Genomic DNA, 23,284 nt, shown 5'->3' on the forward strand with positions numbered 1-23,284 from the left:
ACCATTGAAAGGCCTGTGGGGTGGTTTGATGATTCCCTATTATGGGCCATTAAACCTTCACCTTTCACGCAACAATAGCTCCCATTTTAAAAACACGCTTGTTGAGTTGGGCTTTTTTTGTTTTAACGTTAAAGTACCAGCAACAATTAAGCCTTCAGGTGTTTTTGTTCCAGGCCTCGCTTAGGGCGACGCGATCTCAACACACACCAGCGGTCTCGAAGCGGTCCAATTTTTGCGGTGCAATTACTGCTACGTTTTGTGACTTGATCGCGGGAGTACTCGTGTGCAGAGGATGGAGGAACCCAAGAATGTCTTTCACCGTGCCTTTACATGGAGTAATTCCCGCACTGATGTGACTCCTCACATGATTTCTGTAACTAATATAAATCACAGTATATGACTACGTTTGGTCAGGCTGTGCTCTTGGAGACTCTGCACTGTTGTTGTATACTTCTTTGGCTTCTGGAAAGAGCTGCCGTGATGGAAATTTGTCATCCAGGTGTCCCTCACCAGCTTCCTAAGGGTGGCATAGGGGGTATAGCTTCCACTTTGTACTCAAAGGACCCAGATTCAAATCCTACCTCCTGTTGTTGTACCCTTGAGGAAGGTATGTTGGTACTTCCCCTGAACTGCTGCAGTAAAAATGATCCTGTTGTTGGGTAAATAACAGTATGTAACTTAACCTTGTAAGTCACTTCAGAGAAGTGTCAGATAAATGTAAATGTTTAGAAAGTGGGGTTTGCACTTGCAAATCCTTCGTTTTTATTGGTGAATTGAAAAAAAGGGAACCAGCTCTGAAAGGAGAAACTTCCGACAAGAAGGGAAGGTATTTTGTGGTGTGTGTGTGTGTGTGTGTGTGTGTGTGTCCATGTCCATGTGACTGAACACTTCCTGAAGTTAGCACATGGTACAAATGACTGCTGACAGCCATACATCAAGCTTTTTTAAAAAAAAAAAAAAAAGGAAGGGTAGCGAGTGAGACGAGGACATCAGGGGTGTTTGCAACACCGACGGTCACGTTTTTAGTTACAGTAGCTGATTTGCGCCTCTTTGTTAGCACAAACTTTTTTTAATGTGCTCCCCAATGGAAAGGCATCCACTCTATATTGCTTTTTGGAAAAGTGCTGCTTTAATGAGTCAATAAATGCTGGCTGCAGTAAAATGTTGTGGAAACTTAGTAGTTCTTCCCCCCCCCCCCATTTAAGTGTGTATGTTTGTGGGCGGAGAAAGCTGATGTCACTTAGAGAAGGTATTGAAGTGTACAGTGTATTGTGCTGAAATCGGTTTTGTGTTTGAGGGACAACTAGTCCTGTTCCCCTGTGGTACAGATAAAATTGTGTGTGTGTGTGTTGAGGCAGATGTCCACGGCTGCCACAAGCCCGTATCTGCAGCACGTTTGCCTTGTAGGCCGAAGTTCGGCAGTCTGTGTCAATACGCAAATGGGTCGCTTCAAACGCTGCACGAGGAGTGCCGAGTGACAGACTGACCCTGTAACCTTGTATTGAAGCCTGATTGACATTTCTGGGATGGATGAGTGTTGGAGGGGGGTTCTGCGGGGGGGTAGGAATGCAGCAGCGTTAAGGTATTGTTTTGCGGTGAAGGTCGCTTTTTGCCGTGAGGGGGCCGAGGCCGCGCTGTTAACAATGACGAGCAGGCAGCGCTCGCACCCGAGCGATGACCCCCGGAGCCCTTGTCCGGCGGATCTCTAACCCCCGCCTCCCCTTGTCACCGGTCACTCGTCGGGCTCCAGGATTGCAGTTGGTCCGGCTCTTTACAGTATGTGTTTGCTCAGGGGCTTGTCTCAGGCAAGCACACAGGATGCTTTCAGCTCTTATCACTGCTTTTAGGCGCAACGCTGAGTGGAAGGTCTGACCTTTGACCTCCCCACCCTCTCCTCTGCACTCGGATTTTTCTTGTCCGCTCCCGGAACGAAACCTCTTTTGTTTCCAAACTTCTGGGCAGCGCACAACCTTTTTCAATCTCTCCCTGTATCAATACACTTTCACAGTTTGTTTGTTTACTCGTAGTTTGAACTTTGTCAAGAGCACTGACTGGGGGCCCACAAACATTTATCTTGTGCTCTCAGTTTATTTTTAACCGTTGGTCTGTTTCAACTTCTGTTTACGTTTGCTTAAAAAAAAAAAAAAAAAATTATGCACACAAGTCACCTTGATAACATCTGGAAGATGACTGGACCATTGACGTTGATCCTTTGCATTCTGGTGAGCAGTCGCACTGTTAAAGGACGTACTGGGATACAGCACATCAGTCCTGATCAATACCATCTACCACTATGATCGCTTCTGACGTATTCCTTCTACTGAAATGCTAAGCCTTGCCTAGGATGTTTGGCTGGGCCTCTTTGCTGGAAAGGCTGCGCGTTTGTTTTTCTGGAGCAATTGGAACGAAAGAGGGTCTATTCCGAGCATTCGCCCGTGGCGGTTTCACAGCTCTGACTTAGCCCCTTTCCTCGGCGACCACCCCCACTCCCTGAGGGCTTTAACCCAGTCGCTCCCTATGGGAAGGGGAGGTGGGGTTTCAGCCTAGTGGTCATCGCCGCTTTCTATACAGTGAGCCTTTTCAGAGCTACTGCACGACCAGTCCCTGGGGCTGTCTGAGTTGCAGTACCTCCTAACACATCGTTCAGCTTGTACTCTTACATTTTTTCCCATTTAGACAGTTGAAATTTTCTCTTGGAACAGGTCAGGTTAAGAACCTTGTACGGTAGAATAGGGTACTTGACGTGAAGCCTCCTAGTCACAAGCGCTATCCCGTAACCGCTGCGCCCCCTGCCGCATATTGTTTGTCACATGGAAGAGCAGCTGTTTTTGAGGGCTGTGGCAACTTCGCCCAACGTGCGTCCCTGTCGCCTACACGAGCTCTACTCGGACTGGGTCCGTTTCATTTTCTGTTGGGAAACGAAGATATGGTCACATTTAGAGTGCCGATTGCATGGTAAGAGAATGGCATGGAGCTGTTGGAAGTTTCCAGCATGCTCTCAGCGCACGGTGCCCTGCATCGACTCGCCACCAGGTACGGATGGCAGCTGGCTTGCAAAGGCCACTGAACGTTTAACCGTTTCACATGGTAAAAATTTTTGTGTACATGTGGGGAATTTGAAAACTTCTGAATATATGGAGCAGCTTGAAGTCAGAGCAGGTGAAAATTTTGCATTTTTCGACATGGTTACCAGGTCCCATGAATAGGAACTTGTACGGTTAACGTCTCAAATCGGTAACGTTTCGGCGAGTGGTGGAAGCGGCGGCCGTGCAGGCCAGTTAACGGCTCGCTTGCACCGACCGCTGGGGATGGCTGCGACTGTGTGGAACTTTGTCGAGAGCCATGAGGTTATACGCTGTCGAAAATGGCGTGTGTGGGAAAGCAAAATGATGGCTCCCGATGTGGCCCGTTCCGGCCGCGGTTTTCCTCTCCTCGTCCGTTCCCGAATAAACGCGATGGTGACTATTCTTGGCCCCGCGTCCGCCACTGTGCACTTTCGCTGCTGCGGTGCTCTTTTCTGTCCTCTGCGGGGTGAATTTCAATAATGCCATATATATACCCTGCTTCTAATATTTGGTGTAGAGAATCCCCTTTGAGCGGAATGAAATTTGCCTTAAAAATAAACTCAAAAGCATAACATCTATGGTACTGTCTGACAGCGCGATATGTTCACTGAAGTCCTCTGGCACAGCGCAGTGTTTGGTGATAAACTTTTTGAGGTTTAAGTAATTTTAACGTTGGCAGGTTGAGTTTCCAATTTTTAGGGGAGCCTGTTGATTTTCACACTCTGCATATTTTACCTGCTGTAAAAATATCAGGATTGAAACTTGGAGGTGGGAGTGGGGTGGGCACACAGCCAGTAAATCTGTGATAGTTTATATTTTCAATGTTCTTTTTTTCTACCGAAGTTGTTATAGGATGCTACAATTTTAGTGAAGGAGCGACAAAGTTGGGAGGCCTTCGCTCATGAACGGTGTGGAGGGGTGGGGAGGAAAGATGGAAAATTACGTATCGGCCACTTGGGTTTGAAATTCTGAGCCCTGGAAAATCATTAATGGTAAGAACAGGTTTTTCACTCCGACAAGCTATCGGTTTTTATGTAGCAGCTTGATTTCTGCTCTGTTCATTCGCCTGCAAACGTAGGTGCAAAACAGGTGGAGAAGAGGCTGGCTGTGCTGAACAACCCCGGTATGTGTGTGGTAGTGCGCTAGGAGAAGAACGAGAGAGAAAAGTAGGAGAGAAGCAAAATGCACTTGACAATATTCTCTTTGAAATGCATATTGATTAACTAATTACAATTCCTTAATTAGCAGATCGAGTGTCAGTGCTGATTATCAAACTCCGCTTCTTTATCAGCATTGGCCTTGTACCATTGAAGCGTATCCAAGTAGACATACATTTACAGTGTGCACCAAAGCGTTGGACGTGCAACACTCAGGAGGGTCGCAGCAGGGGCTACAGGGCGGTATACTCGGCATAGTGGTTAAGGTCACGGGTTTCTAACCTGCAACTTCAAGTCCCAAGAGGCACCCTTTTGTTGTACCTTTGAAGACGGTTTTGATCCCAAACTTTTTTTTAAATTTTGTTTTCAGTCCAGCTGTGTGAATGGGCTCATTGTGAGGTTTATAGGCTGTTTTAGGTGGGCAGAAAAAAAATAAAGTGAATCCATGCCAACCCCCATCCCCTTTGGGCAACCCACCTTAATGGAATCGTCATGGAACTACGGCCGTTCCAGTCTGTCTCTGTGTCTGCGAGGTGTTCATCGAGTGCTGACCTGAACGCTGACCTGAGCATTTCTAAATGTAGAGAGAAAAGGCACAGTCTCTTCCCCTCACTCTCATCCTCACAAACACTCTCATTCTGGCTTTAACAGGGCTCTTGTCTGAACCCTTGTTGGTGTTAGCTGGGACTATGGGCCGGGGGAAGTCTTGGATCACTGGTTGAAATGGAAGCTTAATTGAATCGACAAACTTGATGTTAAATCCTGGAATCTCGCTCTTTCGGTGAGGCTAGAGTTGTGGGGAGCTTGTACCTAAAGTCTGTCTTCGATTGACATCTTCCCCTCCGGCTCTTCAGGTTGATTTTAATATCTTCAGTCATGTTCCTAAGTACACCAGTGGCAAGAATGACACTCTTTCTGTGCTCTTCATTAATACACATATCTTGGTGACAACTAGAAAACCAGGTGCTTTTAGGTTCCGTCTTGGCAGATGTTCTCTGCAGTGGCTCCCTGTGTACTATGGGTCAATACAAGGAACCAGTATCCGATACCCTGATTGACCTTATATTCTGCATATCTCCGTATTAGTATTTCGGGGGCCGGGCCTTCATCTTAGTTTCTTGCACACGGTGCCCTCCTTATTAATGTTCCTTCTGCAGCAGACCATTTGTAATTATGGGCTGTTGTCCTTTCTGTAGTACACATTAATCTAAAAGCAGCGGTGTTTCTTTTAAGCAATATTCTGGTTTCAGTGCAAAAGAGTTGGATGGATCTGCTTGCCAACATTAGAAATTCTCTGTGACCCCCTTTGGGAAGATGGCTATCAAGGTCAGAGGGCGTTCAATGAAAGCATTCAGTTGGGGGGGGTGGGCCAAGGGGTTTAGGGGTTGTACTGGCCGTGGGCTCCGTGTGTAGGTCCATTGTGGCCAGTGGCTTTGTCCAGATGGTTCACATACCTCCATCGATGCTTTGGGTGAGGAATGTGTTCCCCCGGGGGTTGGGGGGGCTTACAGCCTGGAAACGAGGCGAACATAAACATCCTTTCTTCCATGGTCCTCCCCACAATAATCCAATCATTGCCCCCGGACTCGAAGAATGAATCACACACTCACACATACACTCGCACTCAGAAAAAACATAAAACCATAGAAAACCAACAGCTGAACGATTTTTACGTGCAAAATTACTTATTTTTAAAAAAAAAAAAAAAAAAATATATGGTGGACTTGGCTTTCATTGCCCATCTTAAAACATTTTGTTATATTGCGTTTGAAGTTGTTATAAAGTAACCACTTGCAGGAAAACCAATAATTATGATAATGTGGCAGTAAAAAAAATCCCTGTGAAAGAATATGCTATAGCTAGCCAGTAATCATCCCATTAAAATGTTTTCCTCCTTAAAACATAACAATAAGATTGCCCAGTAAATCTGTGTAAGCAAAACTACAAAACAATGGCTGCCCGATGTGTACACTTTGCATATTTTGCAGCTGTCTTGTAAACTGCGGTCTGTGTCAATGATCTAATTCTGCTATTTTCTTTTTAATCAAGGAGGGAGCAAATGAGCTTTCCAAATTTTTTTTTTTTTTATTTTTTTTATTTTAAATTAAAGAAACTTTCCCTAAACTTTTGTTCTTTCTGTGTTTTTGAGTAAGTGCAGGGGATGGTGAGTGATCCATCAGATGGATGGGTTGTCAGCATTCAGAAGAATGTTTCTCACAGTGGTTATGGAGCTCACAGTATTTGGCAGCTTAACAACATAACCAAATGCTCCTCTGCTCTAATCTTAGCATCATTGGCCATGTAAGCCCACTAAAACTTTTATGAGCAATAGTGGTGTCTTCAACAGACGCCACTATTATTTAAGGGATTTTTTAAAGGTGTGCAGCGCTCGCTGACAGATACGTTAATGCAAAATGCATATGGGTGGAAAAATTTTTTTTTTTTTTTTTTTAAACCAGTTCAGTGAAAAGCAGGACGTGTGAGCTACAGATGGTCTAACATGTAGCAGAATACTTTTGAAAGACCTGTGATTTTATTTGGCATACGCTTTTCTCCAAAGCATCTTCCAATGAAGTCTAGTGTTATCAGAGCACACACCTTATTCACCAAGGTGACTTACACTGCTAGATACTCTACTTACAATGGGTCACTCATCCATACATCAGTGAAACATACTCCATCTGTTACTCACACACTCTGGGGGAACCTGAACAGTATGTCTTTGGACTGTGGGAGGAAATCAGAGCACCCGGAGGAAACCCACACAAACTGAGTGGAGATCGAACCCACATCCTCATACCACCCAGGCGCTGTGAGACCCCAGCGCTGTGCCACCGTGCCGCCTGTTTGAGTGGAAGCCATCATTTTGACCACTGACTCTTATTTGCCTTCAGATCCAGTTGAAGCTGGTAATAGATTTGTTTGTGTAATAAAGTGCATAATTGTTTCAGCATTTTAATTATGGCATTTTGTAAAAGCCCTGCCCTTCTGCAAGGAGTTTTATCACTCTTGTCAATGCGTGGAAGGCCTTGATTGAAAGCTTTGTGTTCCACGTGCCCTTTAAACACTGATAATACGCTTATTTCTGCGCCGTAACAGGGAGGTGTCCGGCACCTCTTCCGCGACACCCCTCCCCAACCCCCAATCTTGCGAATTGGGCGCTGCTTCCGTGTCTGTCTGCACCTATCCGCACCTCAATCGGTCTTTCAGTAGGAAGGTTCCCTAACAGCTCCGTATCGCTCTTTCATTAATCAAAGACACTTCCAGTGTCCCATTACAGAAACACAACCACTCGCCCTGTCTCCAGCAGACAGCTTACCAATTCATCTTCTGCGGGTGGAGGAGGGGGGACGGCGTTCCGGGTTGCCCACCTGCGCGATGGCACTCTTTAAGACCACAGGGGGGACCCTTTAAAATGGTTTTCTCTAGGTCAAGCAAACAATACGAAGAAAAGGTAAATTGCTTGTCTGGAGGAACACGGAGGATTCCACAGGGGAATAACATGGGAGGGACGCCGCTGTTAAATTGGCGATTTGAATGGCGAGGTGTGCCACCGCCGAAACGCTTGCTCTTTTTGCCCCGAAACCATTGGCAGGCCTAGCGATTCACCTTCAGCACACTAAACGGTCGTCGTCGTCGTCGTCGTCTTGACAGTACCTTGCTTTCAGTTGCCATTTCGCCAGTTTTCCTTTGCGGATCGGGGCTAGGAATCCAAAGTGTGAGGCAATAGGAGCGGGTGGAGCTGCTGTCGCAAGGATGTTTCCCAACAACGTTTTTGAGAAATGTTTCTGGAAAGCCTGAAACACAGGTGGGGCATTAGCAATGGTCACTGTTTGAAACTTGTCAAAAGGACAAAACTTCACTTTTCATCATTCTGTTGCTCATTCATTGGGGGGGGGCTATAAATAGATGTATACATTTAAATAGCCTTTTATTTTTACTTTTCCAATTGAGTGATGACATGGGCAGCCTGCAAAGAAGTCCAGGATACCTTTGGAGGGATTCCCAGATAGATGATGCTTTTAAAATAGATTTACTGAATCGGTCTGACATGAAGATGCAGCTGCAGGGTAATCGTGCTATTTTAGCATGACTCTTGTAGATACGTACCGTAAGAACTTGTGCGGAAAGAACGCGGTGTTGTCGTCTTTCTGTTGGCGGCTGTACGTGCGCGTATGAAAAATAACGCGTGCTCGCCACCGCTTAGAAATACCTTGATGTTCCATGTTTCTAGTTTCCTATAACAGAAAAATAATTGTGGTGATTTACCCTCGGTAGGTTTTTCTCCCTCAAATGATAAATGGTAAACAAGAAGGACTTGAGCAGTCTTAAAAGAGAAATACATATTTTTAGTGCATGCTAGCTGTCCTACAGACTACTGTGTGTGTGTGTGGGGGGGGGGTTTTTTGTTTATAACAAGGGCTAAGCGCAGCCTACCGGTCAAACCGATGGCTGTGACGCTGCTGCCACACTGAGTGATAAATGGTTTTGCAAAATGGTTTTGCTTGTGGCAGAGTAATTGCATGTAAAAACGGTTAAACAGACACCGCACTAGGAAAATAGCATGCTGAATGCTGACAGCGTAATTCAGCTATAAATTTGCATAGATTTCTGGCTATCGTAAACTCTCGGACTCCGAGTGGCGAAGGGAGGCGTCTTCCGACGGCGCTCCTGTCCGTCTTTTGGTGATGGATGCGGAGCTCAGAATGATGTAAGCTTACTGAACTGGGACCCGTGCAGCACCCCGCCGTCCAGCTCGCATCCCCGCGGTCTCTGCGCGAGGGTTTCCGTCATTTAGAGACGCCGTTTGTGCGTAATTGGAGAAGTGTTGCCTTATGACGGTCCGTTCCATTCCGTGGCTGTGCTTTCTGTAAGCACCAAAGGGTAAAACAGACGTACTACAGCATGGCATCTCCCCCCCCAGACAGACCTGCTCATAATTAATCTTTTGTGGCATGGCATCTGCTGCAGGACATGACACTTATGAGGCGAGGGAGATGCGGTCTGGTTTTGGCCCTGGCAGAAAGCCCCTTGGACCCCAGGTGCACCTTGGGTGCTCCTTTATTGGATTCATTGTACATATGATTGATTCAGCCATCGCGCAGATCCGTACAATGGCAATGTGTAAACTAAATCTTCCGGTTGGCAGGTTTTTTTTTTTTATTTTAAATTTCAGTGTGTCCCTTTTTTATTCTTTATTTGTTGTGTACGGAGCATGTTTCCTGGCAGCTGCAGAAAATGGGATGGAGCGGAATGCTTTGTGTTGGGGGGGAAGAACACTGGCAGTATATTTCCCACGTAAATCAAACAGAAGACAGGGGTTTGTATTAACTCATTGGGGGCCTTTATCAACATGTTATTTTGAGTTTACACTTTGCAGCTGATTTGTTTCCGTTCTTTTTCCTCTAGCTTTTTACTCCTACAAATGCCATTTAAAAGGGGCTGCAGATGTGCCGAATAAGTGAACATCTCACTTTTATGTGCAGACGCCTCGGTACACGGTTGCCCCGTTCGGGGAGTTGTAACGTCAAATCAAGTCTCAGAAACCAATTTTTCCTTTTCCTCGATCTGCATTTAGAAAATAGCCCTTTTAAAACTGTTATTATTCCCACATGCGATTAGCGGGACCGCAGAAGTGAGAGTTGCTCGTCTCGGCCAAGTTGCACCGGCCTGCGCTGTGGTTATGTTGATAGTTATTAGTTCTGTAGCCACGTCGGCTCTGATTTCCCCTCGTGGAGAGAGCCGGAATGTGTACGACTGGCAGGAGGGGTATCGATTCCATTCGTGTTCTTATTCGCTGTGTGTGTGTGTGTGTGTTCTGCTCAGACCATAGGCAGCTCATTATGAGCCTCGAGTAGGAGGCGTACTACTCTAGTCTCCCGGACCGTGGTTGGCACACACTGCCATTACACTGAATGTCCTTACATCTTTACTGCGGAGCAGAATACTTAGTTGCTGAGCACCACGTTGTCCATTCATGCGTAAGCTTAGGTGACGACTGCTGTCTGTTTCTACCAAAAAGCTAGCAAAGCTTCCGTTAAATATCTCTCAACCCCTACCCAGAAGCGCAGCAGTGCAGTCGGAAGGGTGCTGCGTGAACGGCAGAGTCCAGACATGCCCAGAGCACCCGTGTTTCGGTACTGTTGAAGGTCTCGGCCTCCAGGCTCAGATTGCCACCGTTTGGCATACAGTTCGTTAATGTAGTTTGAGAGCACAACTCCTACCATTGTGTGGTTCGGTCTTGTCGAGCGCACGGCTTGTGGCTTGAAGAATCTGCTCTCAAATTGCTCGACACGACGTAATTGTGTTTCGTTGCCTTCGTCATATGAAATCCTTGTCCGGCAGGTATCCCGCTGTGCAAATGCAATATTCGTGGTATTTCGTGCATGTCGCATTAGCTGCTTGTTTGTCGAAATGGAATTTCGTTCTCGTGCACGTGTAACTCGGATATGGGCAGAACGACGAAGTTGACTTGGAGCAAACGGCGCGATAACCGTGGAGCGCTATGGATCCGTACATCACTGATCCCCTCTGCAGTTGTCATCGTAGCAGTAGTTCGGCTTACCTCCACTTTTACAGGCTGTGCCTACATTTTTGGTCATTTGGTCAGGATCAATGGAGATTTCATGGAGCAACTTCGCAGTTAGCATTGCTGTCATTCCAGGCTGCTGTCAAGGGTTGCTTCCCTGTTTCCTTTGTTAAATACGTTTTTCCATAAATACCCTCTTGGATAATGTGGGACTGAGTGCCAAGGTGAGCTCCTGTGTCATAGGAGGATTTTGATGGAAATGTTAACCGGTAAATGGGGGTGCGGTGGCGCAGTGGGTTGGACCACAGTCCTGCTCTGCGGTGGGTCTGGGGTTCGAGTCCCGCTTGGGGTGCTCTGCGACGGACTGGCGTCCCGTCCTGGGTGTGTCCCCTCCCCTCCGGCCTTACGCCCTGTGTTACTGGGTTGGCTCCGGTTCCCCGTGACCCCGTATGGGACAAGCGGTTCTGAAAATGTGTGTGTGTGTGTGTGTGTTAACCGGTAGCACTGAGTGGCATGTACCTTAGGAGCCTTCAAGGACCGCATCTTTTGTTGCCCGTCTTCACGTGATGCTGCTGACAAAGCACGTTCCTGCGTAGTCGTGTCTCCCTTTCCCCTTCCCTCTTTTAATCATTCTAAAATGTAGGCTGTCATTAAACTGCATGTTTTATTCAGTAACAGGTGCCGCCTTGTTAGCGTGGAGAAGAGCGCACCTCCTCATTTCATGTTCGGATTTAAAACCGCCACGCACAGAGGGAACAAATATTTGATGTCATCTCGGAGTGGGGAATAAATTAGACGAGGCACGGGGGGAGGGTTTCATCCGTGCTCCTGTCTCCCTTTAAAAAACAGGCCTAAAGTTCGACATCCTAGAGGTTTCTGCCACCTGACGGAAGGTGATGCCCATGAATAATGGATTGGTGTTGGGAGCTCTTGTCTGGATCTTTTTATAGAGCGGCCCGCTTGCGCATGCAGTCACCTCACTGAGCCTAGGATCAACAAACGGGAGCAGCACCGACAAATGGGAAGACAGGAAACCAAACAAAACAAACAAAAAAAAAAAAAGACAGAAATGGTAAAAAAAAAAAAAAAAAAAACCCTGCTACTTGTGGAACTAGGAAAATCCTGGTATGTTGTATGAAGAATTAAGCAGGCAGGAAAAAAATCTGGCAGCTAGTACTAGCAGACAGCGTAATATTTTTAACCTTGCATTCTGATGGTCTCGTGGGCGTCAGTTAACCTCACTGTGGTGTTTTGTGTGTGTGTGTGGTTTTTTTTTTTTTATTTTTCAAAAAGTAAATATAGACATATTCACCCTCTACCATTTATAGTTAAGTGCCCAAACCCTTCATTTAGGTAACACTGCTATTACTTCATGTCAATAAATGTCAAATCGCCAGGGTAATCATACAATATGTATTGCAGGTTCATTGATTCAGTTGGATTAGTGGTTATGCTTGTTGGGTAACTTGATTTTTATTGTGACGAGACATTGCTTAGTTTACACAAGGTTTTTTTTTTTTTTTTTTTTTATAAACTGTTTGGGTTCGTAGCCAAGGGGTACGTCTCCTAAGCTTGCAGGTATACAGGTGAGCAATGGGTTTCCTTCCGCCCGCCAGGGTCTCCGTAATGGGGGGGGGTAATGGGCACCGCTTCTCCTCATTGACTCCTCAGAGAAGAGACTTCAGGGACATAATAAAAGGAGCGCTGTGTCATTGATGGGGATGACATAATTGAGCTTTGTTTCACACCGCAGTCGTTCCGTAAACCTACAGCGCGTGCGTTTTGGGACACTGTCTCACTGGAAAAAGGCACTGTAAAGTATACTGGGGTAATGAGTGTTCTGTCATACAATGATGATGCTGCTGTCTGTAACTTCCTTTTGCTTATTGGTGATATCAGTACTGGTACCAGTAGTGGTCCTTTTTTGGTACGAGCTTTCGTATGGATACTAAGAGTAAATAATTATCTGTGAACTGTTTCTTCACAGTAGAAGGCAGGTGAGGAGGTGCACGTTTGTCTCGGTCCGAAGGGTCCGATTTAATACGGTGTGGATTCTTAGGATCCTTTGGTTTGATATTGTCTTTTTTTAAGAAACCTCTGGTACATAGCATCTTGCCATATCCCCAGTTCCTGCGGGGCAATTGAGGCAGTAATCTTTCAATATAATGAATAATAGCCTCCGTCGCAGGATAAAGGTTAGGTCTGTTCTTGGTGCGCCGCTCATATATGCGTAGCACGCGCCTGCAGCATGCGTGAATGTGGCTGGAATTCTTATGAATCCCGTGCTGTGGGGGGTGGGGGGAGAGAAGGTAATTGATATGTGCCGGATGACTCCCTGATAAACAGCGTGCGCTGCCAGGAATTACAGGAGCATTTAATACATTTTGGTGAGCTGAAGGCATTGGCGGAAACAAAGGGAAAGAGCAGGGGGACGGGGGGGACACTCGGACGAGGGGGCCCAATTGAGTGTGTCGGGGAGCCAAACGTGGCTTTCGCTGCAGAGGGAGCAGCACACCTCGTGTGTGTGTGTGTGTGTGTGTGTGTGTGTATGTATTTAAAATTAAAAAAAATAAAGGTCCAGCTGCTTATGCTTCCATGTCCCAAATCCCCTTTTTCCTTTGCTCTCAAACAGAAGGGTTCTGGGTACGAGCGGAGCCCTTCGTATAATGGGTTTTCATGAAGGCTGATTGATGGGGCTGCGCTACAAGAGGTCTGAAGTGTGCTGGATTCCTTTTTTTTTTTTTTTTCCCTCTTTCCCCACCAGGGGTGTCTGTATTTGTTTACGTATTTAACTTATGTTTTCGCTCTCCCTCCCCACAGTTATTGTGAAACAGTTCCTTTTGTCGTTGATGGTCCAGGACACTTCACTAAAAAGAATGCGTGTCTCCTTGCTGGTAACCAGTGCATGAATAAAACCATGGCAGAAGCTAAAAGCTTTTTTTTTTCCCCACCTGCCTTTGAGGAACATGCTGTCGAATGCCTCTCTGTGCAAATGAAAACAGGAAAGGCAAACATGAAATTTGGAATGTACCCTACTCGTCTCTCGATGTTCCTTTTGTTGTCTCGAACATTTTCGGATCTCGGTTGCCATTGTGAAGTGTTCTGGGAGTCTCTTAGGTTGCACAGCGTGCTCGATACGGTTCGGCGCTGCTTTCCTTTTAAGAACGTCCCATATTTTATTGACAAAATGATACAGAAGCAAAATGTGAAAACAGCATGCATGTTTACCTTAAGGTAGGGGAGGAATATTCTGAAACGTTCACCCTTCTAATAAGGCGTTTGACCGGATGGTGCCAGCACCCATTTGCGTTCATTCACGTAGTTGACACTTATCCAGAGCGACTTGCAGAAGGTTGACAGTAATCTTCACAAGGCCTCCGACTAGATCGATGAATTCCCTCCTCTGCCATGACATCTGTCTCCGCTACATTGGTGGCCTCCTCCTGACAAATACCCTAATCCGACGTGGGCGCACGGGACCGCGCACTTTGTACGGTGCGAGGGGAACCTTCCCGGGGCAAGTCTAGCCGGCCGTGCACCACGAGTTACCGCTTCCCAGGCACTCGCCAACTTTCTCGCTTTAATTATCATTTCTTTTCATGGAGGGCGCAGCCTAATGCCCGCGGGCTGCCTTGTATTCTTTGTCGCTGATGCCCGAGTCGCCCGTCTTCCTCGGTGCTTGTTTTTGTCCGGTTCCATACAGCTTCGTTTTTAACAGTCGAGGGAACGAGGTGCAAAAGGCGCTTGGCGAAAGAACGCTCTTCGGCAGCGACGTAAATAGATTCCTTAGTCTTTCGTCAGTCCCTCTTGCGCCATCGCTGTTAATATCATAACAGTTACCAAAGTTTTGAGAGCTGCCTCTCCAGAAAATTTCCATTATACTGGTTCAAATGCACTAGAATGCTGTCTGCAGTGACTTTAAAGCTGGGACAGGCACACCGGGCATCAGCTGCTCTTTTTTTTTGTGTTAATATTATTGTCAGCAGAGGAATTGCTCTCTTTGAGAGTGTATTTATTAAGGTTTGAGAGCAAGAGATTCATGATCTGATTAAATTAAGCAAACAGCAATTCAAAAGTTGACAAGCTGTCGGGAACTTTTGTTAAATCTTTACGTCTAGCTAAAATTAAATTTCCTCTCCCCCGAAAGGTTAGCCCGTATTTCACATTTAATGTGGTCAGAGGAACCGCCGCTTTAGTTTTTAATGCTCACATCCTGCCGGAGCACCGCACGCGGGCCGCCGTGGCGGGGGACTTCTCGGGTGTGATGTATAGCCGAGGGTCCGGTCTCGAGTGGAAAAAGTTCAGATTTATATGGGCCGAGCTGTAACAGCTCAATAACACAGGCCTGTAATCTACTCCCATTTCAAACAGAGTCCTGATTTACGAGCCGCCGCGCCACTCCAGCTCCGAAATGAGGTGTTCAACATATGCTTTGTTGACATAAATTTGAAATTTATTGCTGTTGTCAAAACGGACTGTTGGACGAAGTCGCTTATTAACCGAGTGAATGGCTCAACAGGGTTTTATGTCCTCTTCCTTAATGACTACAGTCAGTGTGGTTAAAGCTACACCCCCCCCATGAAGAGCAAAGGGAGCCTGCAGGAGGGGCAGGAGTTTGTGGGGGGGGGGGTGTCAAAGAGGATAGGGGTTGAGATGGTGTGCTAAGGGGGGGGTCACAAGCAGTCACAGTTCACACAAATAAGTGGCTTATGTGCAGCTGCATCTGGGAAAGGTCACCGCTACTTGGTCAGAAGGTATAGCTGGTAATAATTGCTCAGTCGTATTGGTTTCCCTCCAACATCATCTGCTACTTTTCCGGCGAAATTAGCCTGCCATCAGTCAATGAGAGCGAAGCCATAAGCAAGGTCTCCAATGAAGCCTGGCAGTCGAGACCAGCGACCACGGCTGTATATAGTTAACAGTGACTGTAGGAGGGGGGAAAAAAGTTTCACAAGTATGAGTTATTTCCTTTGAAAGAGTTTTTATATTTAACTGTTTTCTAATGGGGATGTCATTTTGTTTTTTTCCCTTTTTTTTGCACTGTAGGATATACCTTTTTACAGGGCATGATCCCTCTCTCTCCGTGTGTGTGTGTGTGTGTGTGTGAGAGAGAGAGAGATGTGTACACATCAATGTAGCGGTGATACAGTTGCAGGCAGATATTGTCATGTTGCATTCACTGACACACAAGCTATTCTTGATCAGAGTGCCTCTGGTGGGGTTTTTTTTTTTTTTTTTTTTCTTTTCACATTTAGTTTAATGATGAGGTGTGGGATCCTTAGCGGCTTTGGATTTCCTCTTTGTGGAGAGCAATATTCCAGACCGCTTAAAACATTACTTCAGGGGAGATTTTTTTGAGATCGTTTGTTACGCTATCGGAATGTTTTAAATTATGAAAGGGGGGGGGGACGAGGGGTCTCTGTTCTCTAAATGTTTACGCATTGATTTTTCAAGCTCGGGCTATTGCGGAGAGACTCCCTGAATAAACACGAAGCTCAGGTGTTTTAAGGGTTCAGCCGTCCCAGGCTGTAGTGATGAGGACATCATGCAGGAAAGGTGCGTGGCGAGCGGCATCCAGCGCCCTCCCGCTACCCGCGTGTCCGTTTCTCTCGTGGCTTTTCCATCTTTCTCAAATTGGCTCGGGGTGCAGAATGCGTCTGAGAACCTGGGCTCCGTCCGTGCACCGTTTGCGTTTGTTGACCAGCATGAGGGGCCCTTCAGTGCATCTCTGCACCTCTGGAGGGGCCTTTCATGTTGCCAGGTGTTTACAGGCCTTTAAAATGACTTAGTCTGCCAGGGGGCTTTGGCGCCCTCTCCTCCTCCTCCTCCTCCTTTGTCTACCAAGTCTCTGCCAATTCCCACCTTTCTGTGAGATCGCCCTCGGTTTTGAAAGGTACCCACTGCTTTTTGTTTCACTATTTTGCTCCTCCTTTACCCAACTCCCGGTCTTAAAAAAAAGCCAAAATGCCGGTTCAGCTCTGGAAAATTAACCCCAGACATCCATACTTGCTAACTTGCATCTCACTTTCTTTTAATATGCTGCGTGATAGAAGTCACAAAGCTCAAGGACTAGAATGCACCTGAAATTAAGCTGTTTTTTTTTTTTTTTTTTTGTTATTTGGTATAAATAGCGATTGGGTGATGTTGGCATGCCTTGGAGGTTTCTTATCATGTATGAGCCCTAGGAATTTTGTTTCCTCTCCATACTTGCCTTCTGGCTTTTCCCCCCCACACTTGTTTTTAAGTGTCTGCTAATGTTGTTATTGTTAAATCTACTTGTTCCGTGTCTGTCTGTATATATCTCATGTTAAGCACTCTGAGGCAACCTGTAGAGGAGGGCGCTGTACGAAAATAGAACGGCGCAGAATAGAAAGTGTACCGGCTTTTGCTTTGGAGTGATGTTCGCATGCCAGGTTTTAGTGCCAGTGACTGGAGTAGTGGAATAACATGACCCTGCAGGGATCTCCAGCAACTGACTCCCACCTGGTAGTCTGCCTTACTGTAGTACACACTATAGATTGTGTATCGTATACCACTGTACACACTAGATGCATGCTGTACCGCACTACTGCATGCTGTTACCTGTACACACTGTATACATACTGTACTATGCACTGTTAACTATATTTACCATGCTGTACACTTTACCACATACTGTGCAGTGTTGCGATGTACTTACTGTACCACATATACCACTGTATACTGTACATATTGCACTGCACCCAACACTATGCATACTGTACTGCGCACTGTACCATACATAATAACACGCTGTAATAAAACTGTACTGTGCACTGTAAAAAAAAAAAAAAAAAAAAAAGAAAAAAGGTACCATATGTTATGTTCAGAATTCAAAGGCTGCACCAGTCACTGCCCCTTCGCCAGTACTAGTTTATTACATTACTTACATGCCATCTGTATCTTTCTGGTGTCCCCCACCCACCCACACAATGTGTCTTGTATATTTTGTTTGTTCCACATTGTTTCTGGTACATAAATAGCCACACTTGAGAACTGGCACATATGCCTCCGTCGTCTCCTCAGAGACATTTATGCATTTGGCATCGAGGTGCAAACAATGAGCTAATTACTTTTCTGGGAACAATTACTCAATGCTGTAAGCATTCTAATAAGAGAAGAATTTTGGCTTTCTACTTTTGCTTCGCAAACGGCCAATGTGCTCGCCCTCAGTGGCCCTTCGCAACACCGAGACCAGCCTTCGGCTGTAAAAAGGTCTATCTGGCCGGACTGAATGTTGGAGGTCTGTTGTGGCGGTCAGTGAGTATGAGATACCAAAGGCCTCCTTTCTCGTAACGTGGGCTTTTTCTGAAGTGCTCGGTCTTTGACCGTTGCTGATGTGCTCACCTCTGCCTTTTAAGGACGCTGTACGGAGTTTGCGTTAAGGCTAGCGTTCACGTTGGCATAGGCGAGCGTGCGCGCTTTTATTGGGAATGTGCGCTTCTTACCAATGTCCAAATTAAGCCTGCCTGTGTTTGTATTTTCACATTGGAGACATTCCCTTACGATGCATTCTTTTAAAAAAAAAAAAAAAAAAAAAAGAAAAATCAGTTTGCAGCACACAGGCTGTGCTAATTGTGGGGGCTCTTCAGTAGGATAACTCCAGTGTGGACTATTTCAGTGAGGTCTGTAATTTCCTCATTAGGGCTGAAACCCGATAGGGCACCGGGCGACCCGACTTAATTGTGAAAAGAGGTCACCTCCCTGCAGCGGAAAGCTGTCCTGCACAAGCGGACTCTGGAGCTGCAAAGGTCATACAGTTGACTGACCAAATGTTTCACTTTCCTTCTAATTACTGGTTGACCCTTTCTTTGCAAATATTCCTTTGGGCCAGATGTATGTTGGGCGTGCAAAGCAGGATCACCGAGGAACAGAGGGCACGTTTTTGGGCTTTATGCAGGCTGCTGGAAGCTCCTCTTGTACGAGTCGCAGCAGTTGTCTTGAGAGCTGGAAGTTTCCCCCTCATATTCATTAGACCCTTCTGTAGAATCACGGTTCCTGAGGGTGGGATTCGTATATAAACCCAGCGTGATGCATAGATAACGGGATAAGTGATGGAAATGTCTTGCGCTTAGTTTTGGGAATCCACTACAGGGCTCACGGTGTGTACTGTGTAAGAAGTTAACTATGCTTTCTGGTGCCACCAACTGTTCCGTCATACCTGCGTTCACCGAGACCAGGTCGTACTGTTTTTCTCCAGCGCATCAGGGTGCCACTTGGCACTTGGCCTGGAGATGGTCGGCCAAACAAAGGAAATTAAAGAAATGTTTAAATACGTTCTAGGTCCGTTTCAGATCCGTTCTAAAATATTTTGACAGCGGGGAGAGGAATAACAACTCTCCCAAATGGCAGCCTGGTAATGGGCCAGTGAGGCATGAATGGATATAATGAGACATTCCCATTGATAAAGACGTCTTGCCCTTTTTCTTTCCCACCCCCTCCCTCCATCTCCCCAGGAAACTGCACAGTGGATTGAAAACCTACGGATGTGAGCTGTGCGGGAAGCGCTTCCTGGACAGCCTCCGTCTGCGAATGCACTTGCTGTCTCACTCTGGTAAGCACATGATTCCATTCATTATCCACATTCAGCATGCGGTGTGTCTGCATGCTCCCGCGCATTCCTCCAAACACAACCACTCCATGCAGAGCGCACGCCGCTGTATGTTTATATAAGGTAAGCGCACGTGACTGGAGCTGATGTGTCGTGCGTGCTCTTTCCACTGCATACTCGGCGCACATTCGCAGCTTTGTAGCTCAGCTCGGCGCACAGGGACAGTCCAGCAGGCAGGTCCAGCACCTCCGTCGCACACATCTCGCCGTCTCCACTGCCTGTTTACACAGTTGGGTTTTTACAGGAGCTCTTTTACTGGAGGCTCCGTCTTCTCTCTTGGGCCTTTAAGTGCAGATGGTTTATAGGGGCCCAGTAAAAGCAGCGAGACTCGGGTCCCTGCAGACCGGCTCTGACATTGAGGCGATCTGTCCCCCCTCCATGCCCCTCCCCTGTCCGTCCATGTCCTCTGATCTCAGGTTCCTAAAACCCTTATGGTGTTTATTTACTCCCCCACCTCCAGTTGAGATGAGCCAGTTTTTTTTTGTGTGTGTGTGTGTGTGTGTGTGTGTGTGTGTGTGTGCGCGCGCGTGCACGCACAAGGTCCTACCATTAAAATACAGTTTAACTGAGGGGTATTTGTTCAGTTTTTTTTTTTATTTCTTCTCACTCTCCTGAATGGGTGATGTGATGAATCTGTTCTAGGTAAAGTCAGGTGACTTCTGCTTGATTGCAGATGCTCTACTGAAAAGCAGTCTCAGGTTAATTTGTAACTTGGGGGATATATACATATACAGTGTATATATATGTCCTTGTGTTTTGTGGTTCATTTTATGCTTTAAGCCTCTCAGGACATCACCAAGAAGTAAAATACCTTTGATGGTATTACAAAAAGAACACTAAAAGTTAAACATTTCCTTTTTTTTGTTAGGATGGGTTTATGAATCAGTTATTGCATTATTGAGTCAGCCTGAAGTCTTCAGATTGTGGACATGAGGGGTTAACTTACACTGCTGCGTTTGGGGTAAATTTCCAGTGTGCCAAAATTCTCAATGTTCTTGGGCGGTGCTTCCTTGGGCAAGGCCTGCTTCACCTTTCTTATACTTCCCTGAACTAATCCTTGAAAACATTTCATGCAAATATTTATGCGCAATGATCTTGTGCACTTTTTATGCTTTCTGAAAGAGCTGGTATTCTGAAGCTGACTTCTGATGACCCACACTGGAGAAAGAGAAGTTTACTGCAGTATATAAAACTGCACTAGACAAAATAGAACTGTTGACCCATCAGGAATGGAATTTCAGACTTCTCCTGGGGGTGCGTGCAGGTTACACAGATAAAGAAATGTGCAGTAAATGAGAATCTTCTCGGCTACAGCATACCAATCTGCTCCATAGAATCGCTAAAGGATTCTAGTGGCACCCAACAAAAAGGCTCATGCATATTTGCACATTCTGCTGTTGTCTCGGTCTTCCCAGAGACTGAGGAAATTGAGACTCAGTCCCTTACTTGATCTTTTGCCATGATGTGTCAAGGTTGTTGACCTTGTGAAGTGACCTCATTGTTCTAATATCGAGGCTGAAAGCAAGACCATGTATGCAGGCAGACACCAGCTCAGTAATGCATATGTTTTTGTGCTGTAAGGAAGTATCTTTTTAAAAAAAAAAAAAGTAAATAAATAAATAGAGATGGTTGTAAACTGAACTGTTTCCAAGCTGAGAGCAGCTCCTTTAGGCTTTGTACTCTTTGATAGCCTGTCTCCGGCACTGACTGTATTTCAGGGAAAGGCCTCAATGCGCTCCGCTTCGTTCCCCTTCCCTGTGGTAAGCAGCGATCTGGCAAGGTAAACAACTGAATTATCGAGTGGAGTTGTGGTGATTTGAAGGACGTTTTCCAAGAAACCGATAGCTGCCAGCGCGTTGCCGAAGAGGTTTTGAAAAACGCGCCGGTTGAGGGGTGGTGGCGGATTAAATATGGCAATTTGGCCTTTAATTGACAGTGTTCCACCCAATGCACAAACCCACACTCAGGAGAACCCTGCTGCCGTGGTCCCGTAGGTATTTGTATAGCGGTAACGAAAATCAAGTCGAAAGTCTTGGTCGAGCCCTATGAAATGCCTCCGGGGTGGCAGCCCCTTTATGCTTACCGTGGGGATGTGCAGGACTGCTGGACCATGTCTGCCTGCAAAGAGGTTTCCTCTGTCTGCTTCCTCCGTCACTGGCAGGTGGGTGCACAAACCTGACCTCATTTGTGGGCCACCTTGGCGGTTTAGGCTGCGCGCCTGGAGTTCAGCGTGAGCGCCCATTTGCGAAGGGGGACTTTTTACGACATTTACAGCTAAACAGATGAGGCGTGATCGACGGAGGCTCGAATGCTCGGTCTTCAGACACACATGGTATAGCCCTCCTTTTGTTGTGACCTTATCTGTGACTCGTCATCTATGCTTTTCAAAGAAGGTATGGCATAAAAGTCGCTGAGTCAGCTCCACATCTAGTGTGAGTATGAGAGGGAGAGAGAAAAGGAAAGAAATAAAGGGGTGAAAAGGAGGGGAGTATTTATTGTGGCGTGCCGTTTCAGCTCCCCACACACACACAAGCAAGCAAGCGTGTGCAGACACACACATCCCCTGCGCTAGTGAAGCTAGAGCACGCATTCGCTATGTTTATTTTATTGTGGATTTGGCAGAAATCCAGCCTGGGCTGCCTGCCACAGCTATGGGTACAGTATGTACAGTGACTCTTGTGCCAGTTTTTTTTTTTTTTTTTTTGGTTTTGTTTTGTTCCCTATTGTCTGACAGTAGTGATCTTGGTGGTGGTTTTGGGCCTGTGGAATCTCTGGGAGGTGGGCCCTGGCTCTGTTCCGTTGCTGTAAACAAAAGCATGGGACGGGGAGCACCGTGGTCTGCGGCCGATAAGCAGCTATGGTGTTCGATAGCATTCTTTATTTTTTTTTTTCGTCACCCCAGTTGAGGTCATCGGTGGTCTGGAAAGCGCCGCATGCGAGTCTGTTCTTAGAAAAAGTGACTCAGGCATTTGAGCGCAGCCAAGGGTCCTGGAAAAGTGCTCCGCTGCTGTGTTTTTTGGGGGGGTGATCCTGCGCCTCAAATGTGTGCCGGCAGACCTCCGACACGTGCGTCCGGGTTCAGCAAGGGGTCCACCGAGGCACCGATCCACCCACGTGTACAGAAAACGTGCCTACTGTTCGCTCGGGTTGTTGGGTCAGAAGAAGATAAATGGCAAGAGGAAAAGTTAAAATAACTCTTCTTAGCTTGTCTGGATAGCTGTCGGTGTAAAACAAGGTATCTTTTGCCCCTTGTGCAACAGTCAGAGGAAGGGAGTACAAGGTAGAATGTTCTTTGAGAGGCACCATTACCTTGGGACTCTTCCTATTTCATGAGAAAAGCTAGTAGGTCTACTAGTCGGTTGTCATTGTAACGGGACACTTGCATCAACCCCATTTTCTTTATTAACTTGGCTGTGTGAGTTAATGTAAGGAAGCAGTATTTTTTTTTTTAATATTTTCACGCAGGAAAATGATAGCAGGTCCTTTCCACCAGCCCTGCCCCATTCCTCATTTCAGTAACCCCAGCAGTTCCTATTAAGACGGGGTATTTGGGGATTTCGCTCCTGTTTTTAGCCCCCCGTAACAAAGGATGACCTAAAAAAAAAAAAGCCTAGCTGCCCTGGAAAAATTTTGCTAAGCCTCATAAAGTCATGCATCTCTGGGTCACACATGCCATTCTTAACGGCGTGCTGAAAAAAACATTTTTGTCAGAGCACACACTGTCCAGCATTTGTTTTCCAGGTGTCGTGATATCCAGCAAGCCCTTCTTCTCCGTAGCCAGAGCCCTGTGGTCAAAGTACGGCGTAAGCGGTAGACGTCATGGCGAGCGCTTTCTGTACACAAATTGCTCTCCTTATCAGGTAGCCATTCAGGTGCCGTGGATAGAGCTTTCAGGGCCGCGCCA

At 46.4% G+C, this 23,284-nt stretch overlaps 1 protein-coding gene across 2 annotated transcripts in view; it reads left to right on the forward strand.

The window, feature by feature from the left end:
* zbtb16a (zinc finger and BTB domain containing 16a) overlaps positions 1–23,284 on the forward strand; it is a 98,217-nt gene that overhangs the window by 24,860 nt on the left and 50,073 nt on the right. For both annotated transcript variants that reach the window (XM_018755234.2, XM_018755235.2), the window contains exon 3: positions 19,226–19,323. In XM_018755234.2, the coding sequence (XP_018610750.1) occupies positions 19,226–19,323 (98 nt within the window). The remainder of the gene's footprint in view (positions 1–19,225; positions 19,324–23,284) is intronic.

Source organism: Scleropages formosus, chromosome 4 (assembly GCF_900964775.1).
Source record: "Scleropages formosus chromosome 4, fSclFor1.1, whole genome shotgun sequence".
Classification (NCBI taxonomy): domain Eukaryota; kingdom Metazoa; phylum Chordata; class Actinopteri; order Osteoglossiformes; family Osteoglossidae; genus Scleropages; species Scleropages formosus.